At 39.0% G+C, this 18,987-nt stretch overlaps 1 protein-coding gene across 2 annotated transcripts in view; it reads right to left on the bottom strand.

Moving 5' to 3' along the window:
- Positions 1-276: 276 nt before the first annotated feature.
- Positions 277-18,987, bottom strand: part of ADGRL4 (adhesion G protein-coupled receptor L4) — a 102,082-nt gene continuing 83,371 nt past the window's right edge. The window contains exons 14-17 of one of the 2 annotated variants that reach the window (XM_050961870.1): positions 5,750-5,841; positions 4,026-4,194; positions 3,370-3,428; positions 277-1,827 (exon numbers count right to left, since the gene is read on the bottom strand). In XM_050961870.1, the coding sequence (XP_050817827.1) occupies positions 1,818-1,827; positions 3,370-3,428; positions 4,026-4,194; positions 5,750-5,841 (330 nt within the window). In that variant the 3' untranslated portion in view covers positions 277-1,817. Of the gene's footprint in view, positions 3,429-4,025; positions 4,195-5,749; positions 5,842-18,987 lie in introns of both variants that reach the window. The other variant, XM_050961871.1, reaches the window with a different exon arrangement.

The following is an 18,987-nucleotide window of genomic DNA, read 5'->3' as shown; positions in this document are numbered from 1 at the left end:
CTGACAAATAGGTCATGCAGATTTCTCATTGGCAGCGCAGTTAGTTCATGTTATACAACTCGCTGGAGTATGAGCTTTCTTAGCAAAGCCATTGATAATGTGTAGGCGGTGTATTCCATTTGGATATTCCTGTTGGTTACATTCTATGCTTTGGTTTTGGTGGAAGCACACAGAAATGAATTTTATTGTAATTACTCTGAACCTAGAATAACATTTCTTAAATTGCATCTGAAGAGCCAGAAAGGTACATCAACAAAACACACAGACTCTGAAATATGATCTGACATACAGAATATTTATGTGCTACATGATTTATTGATTACACCCTGTCATATTACAGGACCTTTGCTAGTTTTTATTATTTCATTATTGATTAATGCGGTTTTTTTATCATGATTTTATTTTGCCATTTAGTACACATCAAAGAATAAAGCAACATAGTTTGACTGTGTGGTTTTATACCTATTGTAGTATACAGTATTCTTCATTTGCTAAGGGTCCAATTCTACAAAGACTTATGCATGTCCTTAAGGTTGCAGGATTGGGACTTCCATGAGAAATACAAGATCTTTATCCACTATGGAAAAGTCTTCCAAAGAGCTCAATAAAAATCAAGTCAGTCTGTCAGTGACAAACTCATTGGTTACCTGAATACTCAACACTAATTCCACTGCATGCCAAAACTACTCAAGAGAAACACATGAATCTAAACATAATTAAACAAATTAAATCATAGGAAAATGATCAGTACTCAGGTAGCTTAACCTGGGTAATAGCTAACTTGCAAGAGATTTGGGGAGCAACTAGAAAGTGCTATGCCAGTATCCCCTGGGAACTGAATCAGGTTCAGGACTCCTGTCTGCTCACAGTTCCCCCAAGCCAGGAACCATCTCCTCTCTTCCCTATCCTGTTAGCTCATTCAATGACAGCCATCTTCCACCTGTTGCTGAATCCCTTCTCCCACTCTCAGCCCAAGAAGCAACAGTATGTACTTGCCACAGAGACTGGTATAGACCACAGAGCAGCTGACGAACAGGCTGGCCACCAAAACTGGTCAGGAAGTGATAAACTGGCTGCCTCAATGAGTGGCTGAGGGTCAATTTCAAATGTTCACAGTGGTAGATGCCTAAAGGTGAGGGAAAGGCTTATTCTGGAAATAGTATTGGAAATGAGAAACCTGTGTGGGATGGGGCATGTGTTGATGAGGTGATTGATGTGCCCTGTACCATTATATTTATCCTCAATATTTAGTGAGGACAAATATATTAAGGTCCTTAGATTTAAGAGCTCTAAGAGCCACATGATAGATCTTCTCTTTCAAGCATGGATCTATGAGGAAAGTAAAGTATCAGAGTAAAGATGCGACTCGTGGATTGGACAGCAGAGTTTTGCTCTAAAATATGTTCTTTAATTATAAAGTCCATTGTAATGTAAACACTTTGTGGGATATTTTCGTTCAAAGGTACTTTTACAATCTCCCTGAGCATACTGAAGTCACTATGCAGTTAGTAGAGGTGTTTCTTTGCCCAGACAACCTTAGCACAGGTTACACATTTCTATATGAGATAACAGATGATGTGTTAATAGGTATTCCTGTGAAAACACATATGTAAGTGATATGCATCTGTATATCCCACAGCTTAAGGAGAATATACAGCTAGCAAAACAGATGCAGCAAAACATTCAGGCCAAGTAATATGTTAGCAATAAAACTTGTTTCTTTATTTCTTTAAATGAACTAAAGGAAATATGTTGAAAGAATCAAACAAAACAGTTCAGTTTATTAACATATTTTACATACAGGTGACCGACAGTAATTACTTCTCTCTGAAAAAAAAAATGAAAAGAAAATTGCCACTTGAATTTTCCAAAGAAGATTTTGACAGAAACATACAATATGTTTAATGAGAAATGTACTGTAAGTAAAGACTTGTATGTAAGGAAAATAGACAAAAACCAAGCATATTTCACCATTGCTAAACAGCCTTCTTGGTTATAAATAAAATTATTGAGAAGTGTTCTTTATTTCAACAGAAAAAAGACAGTAGCAGAATTTTATAAACAGATACATATTTACACAGCACTCTACCAGTAATCATACTGGGCCTGATTCTTTAAGGTGTGGGGCACTTCCTGAGAAGGCAGTGAGAACTGAGGGGTCTCTGCACCTCACAATACCAGGCACTTTAAAGGATGACATGACAGCAGACCTTATAAGAGGACAACATTGGAAATGCTGAAGCAACATGTTTAGGCTCCAGTCGTGCAAAATGTACATGAGTAGGCCCATTGACATCAACAGAATTATCACATGCTTAAAGTTAAACACATGTGTAAGTGCTTGAAGTATCTGGGGCCTGGATGGAAGACTATTGCATGTAATAAAGGAAGCAAAGGAATCTGCTATATTTACAATAAACTTTACACTGAAACTAAGGCTCATACCCTTGCATTTACACTTGCATTGATTTGCCCATGTAACTTATGCTCCTGCATTTTAATTTGACAAATAAGGTCAGGATCCTCAAAATGTGTACCAGATGACAAACTCATGAAAACATTTCTTTTCCTAAACCTTCTCAAGTCACAATCCTGGACGTAGTAGATATCAATCTTTCAAGGGTTAAATAAAATCAGCACCAAATTCTTGTGAAGATATTCACAAAAGAAATTGGACTTACAAAATGTCTAGTCCAAGTTATTTTATTAGACCAGACCTCAGAGGAATTCCTTACAAGTTAAAAAAAAGATTAATATATATTTGGGAGGGAGACGAGAATTATATGAAACCACAAAACATTTACAAAATCTACTTTAAATTGAACAAAAGCTTGGGTTGAAGCAGACCTGTATCTATGAAGACTTTAATGGCACCCGTTCCCTGTAGATGGTAACATACAACGTTATGTAAAGAATCTCATTACCACAAAAAAGGCAACAGGCATGTTTCCACTAGCAAAGTGATTAATAAAATCTGCAGTGCCAGTTGGTTTTTTCTCTCCCTCTTTCTCTCTCATAAACTGCAGATATTTCTAATATTAGAAATAAACCCTAAACTATGAAAAGTCTCTAGCATCTTTAGGAATTCTACTCCTTTTCTCTTCTTGTGTATGATATTTGTTTTACAATAATTCAGCTTCTCTTGTGTATGTATACTGATTGCACACAGTGTAGTATAAACACTGTGCATGAGAGCACATTTAAGTACAATGCCTATACTGGAGAGACAGCTATTGAGTTAAGAGAGAGAACTGTTTACTAGGTCAGTTCATATTTTCACAATGCTACATTTTCTGAAATAACAATAATAATGCCTAGTTTCCTCCCTTCTTCCATTGTACTGCTCATACATATTTTTCTTCCATTTACCTTAAGAAGCTGAAACAGCAGGGAACATTTTTGAACAACCTATAATATTCTTCCTGGATCTGAAATGAAAAGATAGGATTAAACGTGACCAATTTATTAACTGACTAATAAAGCCAGTGTTCCATTTTACTTGGTTTTAAAGGTGTTCAATATTGAGGTACTGGTTTTGGCATTAGAAAAGGACATCAAAGACTACATAATCTCAGAACTGGAAGGTGAACAGTAAGCCCCAGTTCAGATCCTAACTGAAAAGAATGAAGACCAGATTTATTCAACCTTTTCCATTATTTCATATAGTAGTTGCATTGTAATCATTTTTGACATTGAAATGCACTGTTTTTAAAACCCTAAACCTGGGAGAAATCTCTGAGAAGATAAGAATTTGGGATGAAATTCTGGCCCCTCAACGGCAAAAGACCCATGGTCTTCACTGGGGTCAGGATTACACCACTTCTGCCAGAGGGCATGATCCTGTAAACACTTCTACACACGAGTAACTTCATATATGTGAATGCCCCTCACTGACCTCAAAGAGCTAATTCAGATGCATAGAAAGTTACTCATGTGCATAAATGGTTGTAGGACTAGGTTCCTGATTATGTAGCAATATATGAATATTCACATGAAACATTTCCCACAGGAAAGATGGTACTTACTTTTCTAGATAAAACACAAAGAAATATGAAGATGAACATCCCCTGAAATGCATTGAAAATTGTAAAAAGATACGCAGTGGCCACTGATCCCTGGACCACATGGAGCACCCCAAAGATCCAGGTAGCCCCAAGAAGGAACAGGAGAGCAAGAGCACCCCGAGCACAAGACCTAGGAAAAAGAAAAACATTGCAAGCAATGTGGTGACTTATGTCATTTTCTTCCTCTAATCTCTCCTTTGAAAAATTAATGCTTCACAAAGGTCTGAGAGCATTTAGCTTTTTGCAATTACATGGTCTGTACTTTAGGTTGTGCTGCAGTACTATTGCAAGAATATGCTCACAGTCATTATAGAATAGGAAAAGAGTAAAACTGGATGGATTTAAAACACTGGCTTTCTTAATCTTCATATAAGTTTCCTCTGGTGTACTGCAGTGCTGTATGATCTGATTTTAAATCTACTGTGAGTGTAATTCCCCAAGGTAAAACATATGTCTGTTATGAAGTATTCTCCCCCACAAAATAGGAAAAATGTACAGTATGCTCTTAGGTCAGCACATATGCACGGCATCAAAGGGATCTTATGACTCCCTCATCAGAAAATGGGGCTGGCAGTAAAACAATGCACTCTTTTTAAAAAAAATAAAAATAAAAATAAAAAGATTTTGCTTTTACAACACAAATAGCTTCATATAGTTCCAGGTCAGAATATTGCTGCCTTAATATTCTATACATTGATTGGCTGTGATTTATTTTTGCTAACATATTGTATAACTCCCTCGCTCTAGCAAATTACAGTATGTTGTCTTGGAAATGAAACCACTCATTACTTTCATATTCATTCTTAGCCCAGTCATTGCAGGACTTCCTGAGAGCAGAAGACATTTTCAGCATTGTTCCTCACTCTGAAAATGAATAATTTTCAACTTCTTTAAAACCAACTCACTACATGAAGCTATGAAGGATGAGGGATAAGAGAAAGTAATCAATCAAACAATTTCTAAATCCTAACTATAAATCTTGGGCAATGCATTGAAACTGCAGGAGTGTTTCTAAGCAACACAAACAGTAAGTTGTTTTCAATGTTCCCTGTAGTACACTTCAGCTTTTCCTGCACAAACGGTTTTCAAGGTCCCTATAAATCAGTTTTAAAGAGAGCAAGTTGATGGAAAAATCATAGCAGCATGCAAAGTAAAAATCCTGGGGAAGGAAAAAGAAAAAAAAGAAACACTGAGCCTCATTATACAATTTCTTCACAGATAAAGTGACTCACTGAGAACTTGATTTCTTCATATATTTATTATATTTATCTACTCAGGGACAAATCTTTCAGTTCTGATTCAGGCACAGTTCCTGAAATCAGTTTTTGCCTCAGTAGGAGCTGCAGGATCTGGTGCTTCAAAAGGAATGGAAAATTAGTTGTTTAACTCTTACCACCAGTCTTTAACCTCTTCTTTATCAAAGGCTAGATTCTCATACTCACCTTGAGTAGGGCTTGTTTACTCTGCAAGCTGCCCCATTCATGTCAGTGGGACTATTTGAGGAATAAGGCATTGCTCAATGTAAGCAAAAGATGGCAGAATCTAGCCCAAAATTTTCTTTCTTTCTACAAACCATTAAAAAAATCTTTGAGTAGGCAAATTCATTATTTTTGGAATGATCACTTTAATCTCTGATTATATTTAGAGTTATGGACAGTAGAAATTGTGTTAAAAGGGAAACTTACCTTATATTTTCATAACAGCTAACTTCTGGCTTTAACATTGCAGTGTGTCGAAATACTTTGTAAATAATCACCCCAAAAGCCAGCAAATTGACCTGAGGGAAAAAAATACTTTCGTTTTTAGTTCAGACTAATGTGCAATATCAGTTGTGAGTTTAAATGAAACAAGTCAGATAAAGATTTCTGTGTGCGTGGAATCTAAAGAATCTGTTGCTGGGGGCAAAAAAACCCTCTCTCTGATCCACTTATATTAAAAACAAAATTATGAGCCCTGTAATAAACAATGATCAAACAGGTCTGTAATTCTATCGCACCTAAACAGTATCACCGACAGCACCCTGCAAATGTTTTTTATTGATTTCATTGGGAAATCTCATAGATTTCCTGCTCAAATTTTTTTCCTCGGTGGGTGTATATATATATAAAAATAAAATCCTACAGATTTATCATTATACTCTATATTGATAAAACTTGCTTTTTGTTGCCAAATATTATTAACAGCATCATATAATCTGAGGTCTTAAGGGGTGTAAACTTTCAAGCAGAGTAAAAAACTTAGACGTTTACACAAAGAATTTCAAAAATAACTTTGGTTGAAGGGTTTCTTGCTGAGTATTATGTGTTATATTTATGTTTGTTTGACTGGGGAATGATTTTTTAGCGATTTTTTGGACCTGTTTTATGATTATGGTGCTTTATTTGTGGTTGAAACAGAAAAAAGAACTAAAAAAGAGGTTTTGCAAATGATGCTCAATTTGCTTGCTTGGCTAGGCTTCACTGAGCTTTCATGTTTAAGTTTCTAGTACATTCCTCTTACAAGATGTATGGGTTTGCGGTCTTCCTTTTTTAAATTTCTTATTTTGGTTTGCAGCGTTTAACATCCACATCTATTAAAAATGTTAATAAATTAAGCAAGTTTCAGCTGGATGTCTTCCAGATTCTATTTGTAGATGCTTGTGGGATTACAGCTGTAGACTGAATAGAATTAATACCTCCCTCACTTGTTTCTCCAGAATGTTTGTGTATTATTTTTCCCCTTCTCTTCCTTAAAAAAATAAAAATAAAAATAAAAGTGCAGCATCACTATTAAAGTATCGGTTTAATTTTCTAACATTTGCTGTGTATGGTCTCAGAACATTGTTGATTATGTTCGGGGGTATTAGGTATGTTGTTAAATGCAGGCTCTGCTTTAATTAGCTCGCTTTAATACAGTAATAATGTATTTACAATTTGATAAGACAGGAGAGAGAGCTGATTAGTAGTTTAGGGAATTAATTCTTCATTGAATACCTTGCACTTGCATAGATCATGAGAGATTTTCTGAAGCTACTTACATTTAAAATTGTAATCTATAATATCTCCTAAACCAGCAATTTTTCAAAGTTAATTATAAGTAAGTCAGTAGTTGTGATAATTATATGCAGTTACTTTTTATTATATATTTGCTGGTGAATAATAGATCAAGTAACTTGGTATATACACTGTAGTTTGCATAGCCAATCTAATGTATTTGTTAAAATACTGTCTAGAAAGTAATGTAAAATATGATCCAAATACTGTACACAGAGAGAATACTCACTATAATTTCTCTATAAAGTGGCATAAGATTGGAAACCTTTGAGTCATGATACAAAACATGTGGCCTAGTTTCCATTCTATGGGCCTGTTCCAAAACACACCAATGCCAAAGGAGAGCCTTTTCCATTGACTTCAGTGGGCTTTGTAGCAGGGCCTATGGACCAAATCCTATTATTCCTTACCCATGGACAAAAATGTCCTGAAAGGTGAGGAATGGAGCAGCCCACAGGGAGTAACTGGGAAAGGGGTGTACCGGTGAGGGAAGATTCCATTTCTCTGGATCCAAATGGGATTCCCCTACACAGACCATTTACTCTGTCTATTGAGCAAGGTACTGGGATTTGGCCCTCTGCACTAATGTAATAACCATTAATTCTAATCATTTGATTCTTCAATTAATTCTAATGGGAATAATCTGTATGTATCAAGGGAATGGGTGAGGCTAACGTTGACTTCATTGGAGTCTTCTGTCAGTTATTGTCTCAAGTAGTCTCATAGGAGGTTGTGTTACATGGTAATGACAGTGAGCTTTACTTCTGAAATACAGGGTATTTTGCAAGAGTTATTAAAATCCTAAGTAGGTTTTTGCCCCATGTTCTAACATTTCCAAGCACTCTGTACATAAAAAATAATGAGCCAATTACATTTGCAGTGTGTATAATAAAGTGAGAATGCTCAAAGCAGTGACTTGTATGCAAATTTTTCAAACCCTATCAAGAAACTTCTTGGACTGCAGCTTTGCCTGTTAGATGACCCAAGAGTAGGTGATAACAAAATATTTGCAATTGCCCCCAAGGAGCCACACTTTTCCCAAGTAAGGAAAGAATTTACAGTATGTCTTGTTATAAAGTTTGTTTTCAATATAACAAAGGCTCAACGGCTTGAGAAATCGTTGCGTGTCCTGATGGGGGTTCTGTGAAGTATGTATTTGTTTTTGGTCTGCTGTTCTAACACCATATAATCTAATGGGGGAAAGGGGAAATGTAATGTCCCCTAGAGATATATCAGGTCTGGAAACTGCATTCTCCCGCAAAAAACAGGGGAAACTGCAATGTACACTCATAAAAACCAGGTGCTGCTGGGCAAGTGGCAAACTGAATTCTTATTATTCCACTTTCCTCCCTTAACATCAGGCACACAAATTAAAAGCTTCTGATGTAGAGTCCAAGTCTGCAAGGCGCTGAGCAGCCCCTACTCCCAGTGATTTTAATGGGAACTGAAGGGCTCAGCAACTTGGGGGACTGGGTGCTTTGGAAGTACAGTTTTTGAAATTACTCTGACTTTTCAGTAGTGTCTTATGAAGTTCAATGACATAAGTGGCTGGCCAAAGAAGATAGAGGAACCGCCCCTACCACATCATCTGCAGCACATTACCTGTTCCTAAATGCATTTACAAAAGAATATTTAGCCAGACTTATCTTACCTTCTAATAGCATTTATGTACATTGGTATATTGTGATTCTACAGCTTTGTATGTGAACAACAAAAAAAAGTGAAGGCACTTGTAAATGAAAAGCCATTGCAAAGGAAAATTAGCTATAAAGTATGTTATAGAGGGAGACAACTATGGATATGAACCAATGTAATCCCAGATTCCTCCAGCAAGAGTCAGAAATCCAAATGACATCTTGGAATGCTGGCTTTTATGTTAGGATCCATGATGGATCTGAAAGATATCAGACAGCTCCTTATTGGGTACACAGCTAAGGAAACTCAAGGAGCATAAGTTATTTCATCATTTATTGGCACCTTCCAGGCATTAGACAGCTGGCTTTGAATGCATTTTGTTGTCATACAATAATAAAAGTGCTACATTTTGATTTGTCCAAACACACTTTTCTTTGTAGGATCCTCCATATGCAGGACAGGAGGATTCCGAAATCTGAGATAAAATCCTGCCCCTAGAGAAGTCCATGACGAAACTCCCATTGACTTTAGTGGTGCCAGAATTTTACCTAAGTGTTTTCTGGAGGAATAGTGGAGTATCAAAAGATTTACAGGTAAGAAAGACACTACTCTGAGCCCCATCAGATGCATAACTCACTCTACAGTTTAAATACGGTCCTCATACATGTATGTCATGGTCTGGATGATGCCCTCCTGGAGAAAAACTCATAGGATTAAAAAATATTCAAATTCCAAGAAACCCGCAGAGGTCTCAATTAATCAGCTTGTCATGAGATGGGGTTTGTTTGCCAATGGAATCAGCAAAGGCATACCCCTCCAGCCATAGTTATTCCATGATCATGAAGAAATCTATCTGAAGTGGTTCCACTCTACTTGTTTGTCTACCTCAGCCCTGAGTTAGGACGGCTCCCTCAGAAGCCTGGGTGTCATTGCTTCCCTGTCTCTGCTCTCCTACTCTTCCATTGACAACATGAAGTTGGACTCTGAAGTTTTCTGGGAACTGGTGATATAGGGAGACAGTCCAACAACCGTGGTGTGTGGTGCTCCTGAGCCTGGGTACAGCAAACATGCCACTGCAAGGACTCAGAAAAGTACTGAATAATAGCACTATGTTATTGCCTAAGCAAATTACAAACTTCCTTGTTGATCTCTAACTGTATTTTGCAAATTGTGTAATCATATAAAGATGATAACATAGGTTTTAAAATGCTAAATGCTCCAAGCTGTTGGAGTCCTGCTAACAGCATATTGCTTAGCAACTACTACGTTTAAAATTGATCTTTAATTCCACTGTTAAAATGTTAAAAATGGAGTATTTTATAGTGGTAGAATAACAATGTTATATCCTGGAGTAAATATTATGTTTCTGCTTCGCATTATATGAAACACTTCTGTGTTTAGCATCAAATGCTAATTATTTTTGTTGAGTGCTGAATGTTACAATGTATAAAATGTATTAAAGCATGTAAAGTAACTGGCTGATTCTGCTATCCATACTTATGTTGAGTAGCAGCTTACTCCATAAGTAGCCCTTACTAAATCACTCTGACTACATAAGGAGAAAGGTTACTACTCAATGTGACAGAACTGAGAGCTTACTGAGCAAGGAGATTTGCCATCATTTTTCTCCATCAATTTGTGTTACAGCTTTCAGATTTTGCAACCAACAGAATACTTATTTTTTTGTAATGCACAAATATATACAGTAGGTTTCTGCCAGATGCTTTGTTATAAGCAAGAGCATCAGAAGAACTATTAAAATGAAATTGCTCAGGACTATCTAACCTTAACCCTTTATAAATAAACAGAGCAGTAATAGTTTAATCTGAAGCTAAGCGTTTTGAAGCTATTTCAAGTACAAATGTATTAACCGAAGAGAAAGGAACATGTGCTTTCATAAATGCTATTCTGGTCTAAGAACACTGAAGACACAGTTTAGTTTTTCACAAGATATTAAAGTCCTTTTAGTTCCAGACTCTAAGGCTCTCCATCATTACAAAGCAGAGCTAGTACAATAAAGAAGCAGCTAATTCTAAAGATTCAGACGTACTAGTTCTGATTCAGTCTGAGCTCTCCACATTCAAACTTCAAAAATGAAGCCCCCAAATCATTCTTTTTCCTTTCTCGGTCTCAGTCTCAATAATTGATGAAACCATCTATATGCTGATGTCAGATCTCACAAAAAAGAATGAGAAAATTTCTCCTGCTGCTCTCTTAGGCATATACTTGAATTTTTTACATACATCAGATTGAATTTGGCTCCTTCAAACAATGTCTGATGTTCAGCACAGTTGTATCTGTATCTTTTCCTTCAATGACCCTTATTATCAGTGGCGGAATTAACGAGTCTACAATGGTCTGAATTCTGCCATGAAGAGAGAGAGAGAGATCTAGCTGGCTACCTGACTAATGGATGGGCAAAACGACAACAGTTAGTGGGACATTATTTCTGAAAGGGTAGAACAGAGTTAAGCTGCTAACAATATAACAGTTCAAGCTTCAAATTGAAAATGTATGCCATATTAATTGCATAAAATTGCACACAAGCTGGCAGTCAAACAGTCTGGGTTTTGTTTCCTGTCTGATTTCTCTCATTATCATCTCCCAAATGAATACAACTTCTTACATGCTTTACTTAGACAATAGTAACCTTACACAGCAGTGGAAAATGTAGGAAAAAAATTAAGAATTTGTTTAGAATAAAGGAAAGGTCTGCAGTGGTTCATGCTAGATTTTGTGACTCTAATTGTTTAAGTAACTTGGCTTATTTAAAAGTGTGAATATGTGCTAGCTGAGTTCATTTCAGACCCTGTCTCAATAATTATGACATCTTCTCATAAAGTTGTGTAGCTATGAATATTTCATAATCTTTTTTAAACACCCCAAGCTGTGGATTTAGCAATTTGATAAGCGAGAAGTTGTCAACATTTCTGAGAACCCTTTTAGGGAGGCCTCAATAAATAAATAAGTGGTTTTCTGCATTTCTTGGGGAAGTGCCTAGCTTCTGTTCTCTGAAGCACTCTAGATTCAATGCAGTTTGTCAATGGATTGCAGGGGGGTAGATCCACAAAAAGGACTTTCAGTATTGCCCTGCCTAATGCTTAGGGGCCCTGCTGCCTAGTGGAATCTGCAGCGCTGAGTTAGGTATCCATGCTCCCTATATGATCCATAGGAAGAGTTAGACAGACACCTAAGACAAAAGCCAGTTAGCTGAGCAGGGAACCACCTAAGTTAGCTAATAGGAAACGCTGAGGAGGGGAGTGTGGCCTAATACCTGTCCTTCAAAGGGAGTGAGGCACATCTTTCCACATAAGATTCACAGCTATGAACCCCCTTCTGGAGTTAAGTGCCAATGCCAGGTCAGTCCTTCCACAAGGGAAATGAGGATACTGACATGGTGGTGGTCTGAAGTCGCTGCTCCGAGTCACGCAGCATGATTTGAACCTGGGTCTCCCGTGTAGGTGCCCTGACCACTGGACTACCACCACCTTCTCCCCTTCTGCTTTGAATAAGGTCCATTCCAGCAGGCTCTGAAAGCACCTACGGGATGTGGTCCCACAGGTGACATAGGCTGGGAACACCCAGTCTGAGAATCCCACTGGGGCTTAGATTCTGAGCTGCGTGGAATGCACCAGGATTTAGGTAGCTTTGCACACACCACCGGCAGAAATTTAGACAGATTGGGAATTTAGGTGCCTAAAGGGTTTGATGGCAGCTGTGTGGAGTTTTGAGGAACTAAATTTTGGATATAGGTGCCTAATGAGGCAGTTAGGCTCCTAAATTTCTTTGCGGCTCTAGCCATGATTTACTAGTTAATTCTGAAATAGCTTTCTTTAATGTTGATCCTGCAGCCAAGGGTGGACTTCTGTGCCAATGCAGAGATCCACTGACATCTCTGGGACTCCATTTGGGCATAAAGGTGGCCTGCTTTAATTCTGTTGTAGGACTGTGGCCTATACTGGTAAGTATACGAGAGAAACTAATAGTTCTGATAGGTCTATATGAATAAACTATTTACTAGATTGAATCTGCCCCTTTTTCTGCAAAGAATCTGTACCCTTTGGGCCAAGTCTTAGGCTCCTCCTAAGTCCCCACAAAGAGGTGCAAGGAGGATTTAAAGCTGCCTTAAAGCAGTGCCTAAAGATTTCCCTTGCACAAGGGCATCCTTAACTGGTGTAGAGCTGGCTACACAGGGTTTGGCCCTGCTCCAGAACCCAGGCATGGTCGGCATTTGGGGGTGTGCAGGCAGCTGGGAGGTGTGGGGCAGAGTCATCAGCAGCATGACATCTGGGGATACTCGAGTCCATTGAGGGCCTACAAATACAGGGTGTGTGTGTGAATATATAGCAGACAGGTCCACAGAAGGCTGCTGTGATGCTCAGGGAAACTGGCTTTTTTTTAAAAACCAGATTTGATCATTATTTGGTGTATTATTTATCAAACACATTTTGACTTATGGATTGCTCACAAACTATTTGTTATGACCTGTCCCCTGAATATCTGCTGTTTCATCTATGTGACTGGTCACCTAAATCACATGGTGTTGTTTCTGATCCCAGGTTGGATGACTCAGATCCAAAGATCTTTCAGCAGATGGCCATGTGACACTGCCAAGGAGAATACTCCTATGAATCTGTGATCATGGGAGTATTTGTAACATTTTTTCTGCAATCATTTTTGTGAATAAAAATTTCCTCCTGTAAATGTTTGTGAAAGATGAATCGAAGTAGTAGAGTGGAAGCAAGTTCCCATTTGAATAAAAACTTATGCTCATGAATATTTTTACATAGTATTCACCCATTGATGGTGGTGTCACAGAGATAATCATAGCTCATCATTAGGAAAAGTACAGAGGACATCACTCTTCTCTGCAGATTGTCTAAAGCAAACCCACACATTCCTTTTAATGAGCACTTTAAAGAAAGACAAAGCAAAGTAGCTCCAATAGCATTTTAAGGGATAGAAAAGTAAGAAGAGAAGTCATCCAAATGTCAGTGGCTTCGGTGAAAAGCAGCATGAAGGTAGAACATATATGTGGATATGGTTTCCATAGCTAGAAAATAAACAGGGTGCTGAGTGAAAATGTGGGAGATTGGACTGGCTGTGGGATGTAGGATTGCCAACTTTCTAGCTGCACAAAACTGAATAACCTAGCCCAGCCACTTCCCAGAGTCCCTGCCTCTTCCCTGAGGCCCCGCTCCCATTCACTACATTCCCCCTCCCTCAGTGGCTTGCTGTCCCCCACCCACTTTCACTGGGCTGGGGCAGGGCATTGGGGTGTGGGAGGGGGTGAGGGCTCTAACAGGGGGGTGTGAGGTTTGGGGTAAAGGATGGGTGCTCCAGGCTAGGGGCTGGGGCCAAGGGAGTTGGAATGTGGGAGGGGGCTGCGGGTTGAGGCAGTGGGTTGGGGTGCAGAAGCAGATCTGGTCTCTGGGCTGGGGCCAGGGATGAGGGGTTTGGGATGCAGGAGGGGTCTTCAGGTTTGGGGGGGGCTCAGGGATAGGGCACAGTCTTACCTCAGGTAGCTCCCGGTCAGTGATGCAGTGGAGCTAAGGCAGGCTCCCTGCTTGTCCTGGCACTACACTGCACCCCGGAAGTGGCCAGCAGGTCCAACTCTTAGGTGGGGGAGGAGGCTCCGCACACCGCTTTCGCCCACAGGCACCACTCCTCCAGCTCCCATTGGCTAGGGTTCCCAGCCAATGGGAGTGCGGAGTCAGTGTTTGGGGCGGTGGCCGTGTGTGGCACCCCATGGAGCTGGACCTGCGGTCCTAGGAGCTGGACCTGCTGGACATTTCCCAGGGTGCAGTGCGGTGCCAGGACAGGTAGGGACTAGCCTGTCTTAGACCTGCAGCAACACCAATCAGACTTTTAGTGGGGCCCAGCTGGTGGTGCTGATTGGAGCCACCAGAGTCCCTTTTCAACTAGGCGTTCCAGTAGAAAAACAGACATCTGGCAAACCTAGTGGGATGGTGTCATGTAGTCTGCAAGGGTAGCTTGCACCTGGCCTGTATTCTTCTCCTTCTTTCTGTCCTTGGTTGTTTTCCCATGATGGAGGAAATTTTATTTTGGTGAGTTGAATGTTCCTCCAGCTGCCATGAGTGAGCATAGGCCTGGAGAAGGTGGCAGTGGGCCTGCCACATGCTGGCAGAAACTAAAAAGCGGCTGCCAGTAGGAGCTGGGGCCTTTCTTATACCACTGCTAACAACCAGCTATAAGAGTTTGATGTTTGTTCTCCATGTAACAACTTAATAGGAGGGCATTCCCTTCTGGTGGAAATTGGTGTTATAGCCTCTTTCTCCAAATTATTTACAGGTGCTTGGGAACAGATGTATTAAGGATGATTTGGGGGAAGACATGCATGCAAAGTTGGGTCTTCTTCTCATGCACACGTACCTGTGCCTCCATGAAAAAACAATTACCCCTCCAACACTGGTAAGATTAGGGAACTATAGTCTGGAGGCTGCATCTGATTGGTGTCCATGGCACAAGGTAGGTGTCCTCAAGTTTTGTGATTATTTAGCACAGCAGGGTCTATGGGTTGCAGAATAACACTGCAGTTTGAACTACTGTATTTCAATCATGATTGAAGCCTTGATCTTTAAATCAATTACCATTGTGTTACAACTTTTTCCACTTCATCCAAAGTAATGGAGTGAAAGGTGAAAAGATGACTATTAACACTTACTTTTGTGAAGAATAACAAACCCATAGAAAATCCTTGAAGGAAATTAATTTCCACTAAAAGGCAGACTTAATAACAAGAGTTGATATAAAACAAGTGGTTAAAATGGCTTATGGAAGATGCAGTCTAAACACTAGAGACCAAACAATACACATCTGTGTAAGAAATGTAAATAGGTATCTACCACAATGTATTAACCTCCAGGAAAGCTAAAACTCTAAGGAGCATAAACACTAGCTGAAAAGTGTGAGCTGGTGGTAAAGTTTGTTTTGGCAGATGCAGGAGGTCAAGGAACATTTTAAATAACATATTGTAGGCTATCAAGAATACTGGCCATGAACTTCACAGTTAGAACAGAAATAATAATATAAGCATCCATACCAAAATCTGAAGAGACAATAGGCCTGATTCACCATTCCATTAGTCCAGTTGTTGTTGTTGCTTTTTAAACCAGTGGAACTCCACTGATTTCAGAGGAGTTACACTGTAAAACTGGAGTGGCTGAGTGGTAAAACTGCCTGATATCTGAGGGCTGAGAAATATATTTTCTGCTGAGCCTATTTTCCACAAGAAAGATGTGATCAATCAGAACAATCCAGATTAAAGCATTAAGTGTGGGAAAGTTGTTAGTACATGGGAACCAGTGCAGTAATAGTTTTGTCTAGAACCTCTTTTGCATTGATTACAGCAATATTACTAATCCTGAATCAGCCGCAAATGCACAGAACTAGTACGAGAACTGTCGGATACTATTTGATGAATGCACCATTCAGTTCATTTGCCCATTTTTGTTGAATAAATAATTTGACAAATAACAGCAAAATTCATCAAATAAATTATCTGATGCATATTTTTTTAAAGTAATTGACCAGCTCTAATGAATATGCAGGCAGTCCCTTAATGAAAAGCATTAATCTACTGGTAGCCTGCTTTCATCATTCACATGTCATTCTTCTGAATTGTGCAACTGCAATCTGTATATTTTATTTATTTACCCATTCATTTATACACATGATGTTCAAAATCCTATGGTTAATCAATCACTGCAATTATTAGACTATTTCTATTGAACAATGTATGATTCACACATACTATGGTATGTTACCTATTGCTTTTCAGACTCTGTACCAGGTAACTGGCGGATAGCTAGTGTAATGCTGATTTTTGAAAAAAAGACTCCAGAGGTGATTCTGGCAGTTACAGATCGGTAAACCTAACTTCAGTACCAGGCAAACTGGTTGAAGCTATAGTAAAGAACAGAATTATAAGACACATAAACCTGATAAGTTGGGAAAGAGTCACCACAGCTTTTGTAAAGGGAAATCATGCCTCACAAATCCATTAGAAATCTTTGAGGGAGGTCAACAAATATGTAGACAAGAGTGATCACGTAGACATAGTGTACATGTGCTACCAGACACTCTTTGACATGGTCCCTCATCAAAGGTTTTTAAGCAAAGTAAGCAGTCATGGGATAAGAAGGAAGGTCCTTTCATGGATTAGTAACTGGTTAAAAGATAGGAAACAAAGTGTAGGAATAAATGGTCAATGTTCACAATGGAAAGAGGTAAACAGGGATGGGGACGGTGCCTCCAAGGATCTGTATTGGGACCTATCTTGTTCAACATATTTATAAAATGATTTGGGAAAAGGGGGCAAATAGTGTGAAAATCTGCAGATGATACAAAAACACTCAAGATAGTCCAAAGCTGACTGCAAAGAGTTACAAAGGCCTCTAACTAGACTGGGTGATAAAATGGCAGATGAAATTCAATATTGACAAGTGCAAAATAATGCACATTGGCAAACATCATTCCAAGTATACATACAAAAGAATGGAGTCTAAATTAGCTGTTGTCACTCAAAAAAGATATGGTGGCATCGTTGTGGATAGTTCTCTGAAAACATCTGCTCAGTGTGCAGCAGCAGCCAAAAAGTGAACAGAAGGTCATGAACTATTAGGAAAGGGATAGATAAGACAGAAAATATCATAATGCCTCTATATAAATCTGTTATACGCCCACACCTTGAATACTGTATGCAGTTCTGGTGGACTCATCTCTCTCTCTATATATATATAAGAATTGGAAAAAAAGTACAGAGAAGGGCAACAAAAAATATTAGGCGTATGGAACAGCTTTCATACAATGAGAGATTAAAAAGACTGGGACTGTTCAGTTTAGAGAACAGATCATTAAGGGGGGACAGAATAGAGGTCTATAAAATTATAAATGATGTGAAGAGAGTGAATAAGAAAGTGTTATATTTACCCCATCACATAAACACAAGATCCAGGAGCCATCCAATGAAATTAATAGTCAGCAAGTTTAAAACAAACATAAGGAAGCACCTCTTCACACAACACACAGTCTACCAGTGGAACTAGTTGCCAGGAGATGAAGGGAAGGGCAAAAGCATAACTAGGTTCAAAAAAGAATTAGATAAGTTCCATAGAAGGCAGGACCATCAATGGCTATTAGCCAAGATGGTCAGGGATGCAACCCCACGTTCTGTTCCTAAGCCTCTGACTACCAGTCTGGGACTGCACAAGAAGACATGGATCAATAGATAATAGCCTTGTTCTGTTAATTCCCTCTGAAGCATCTGGCACCAGCAACTATCAGAAGACAGGATACTGGGATAAATGGACCATTGGTATGACCCAGTTGGACTGTTCTTATGTTCTTACAGTTGGCATTCTATTCCTATATAGGAGCACCTGAAAAGGAACTCTGCATTTATGAGATACCTTTCCCAGGAAGTAATTTCAGTGTGTACTTTCCAGGCCCAGTTTACAAGAACAATCTAGAAATTGCAGGGCTCATCTTATAAGCTATTTCTGTAGTTACAACCACCACAATTACCAATTGTTTCAAGAAATTAGAGCCTGAATCTGAGCCAAGTCCCTTCAGTGTCCCTGAAAACACATTAGAGGAGTAAAAATGGAAGAACACAGTAATAATGTCCTCCTTACAACATAGCACTGCAATATCTGGATAAAAAGTTAGAGAGATCATTTTATAGTGTCCAGTTTTGGATATCTTCTGGTCTCAAGGCCCCATTGTCAGGGATCATGTATGTATTTTGTGATCACAGAGGTAATGACTGCATTGATAGATACCATTGTTAAATTGAATTGCATACCTAATATGTTAATACTATTTCTTATAATACTTTCAGAACCCAGTTCTCTGCTCTGGTATGCCAGGTTCATATCAATGGAGTTACATAGGTGTAACCGGAGAGTCGAGTCAAATCAGACCTGTGTATCTCTGCATGTCTTGTTGGGTTGCAAGTACTGTTACTAGGGGACATTTTGATTGAATTAAATTCATTATGGCTGAAATTCAACCTTTGCTGCACCACTAAACAGGCCGTTTGTGAGGGAAAGATGTCAGGGATGGGTGAGTAGGATATTGAAAGGGGCCCTCTGATGGCTGCTCATCCAAAAGCAATTGATTCTCCTTTGTATCATCTACTCAGTGGCTTCCAGATGCTGGATCTGCATAAGCACAGCTCTTGTGGCTCCGTTCTTGGCCCATTCCTGGAGACCCCTCCTCAGCAGCTTACTGGG

The sequence above is a fragment of the Gopherus flavomarginatus genome, chromosome 7, assembly GCF_025201925.1.
Source record: "Gopherus flavomarginatus isolate rGopFla2 chromosome 7, rGopFla2.mat.asm, whole genome shotgun sequence".
Classification (NCBI taxonomy): Eukaryota; Metazoa; Chordata; order Testudines; family Testudinidae; genus Gopherus; species Gopherus flavomarginatus.
Note: the sequence above shows the minus strand (reverse complement) of the source record. Positions and strands in the feature narration are given on the sequence as shown.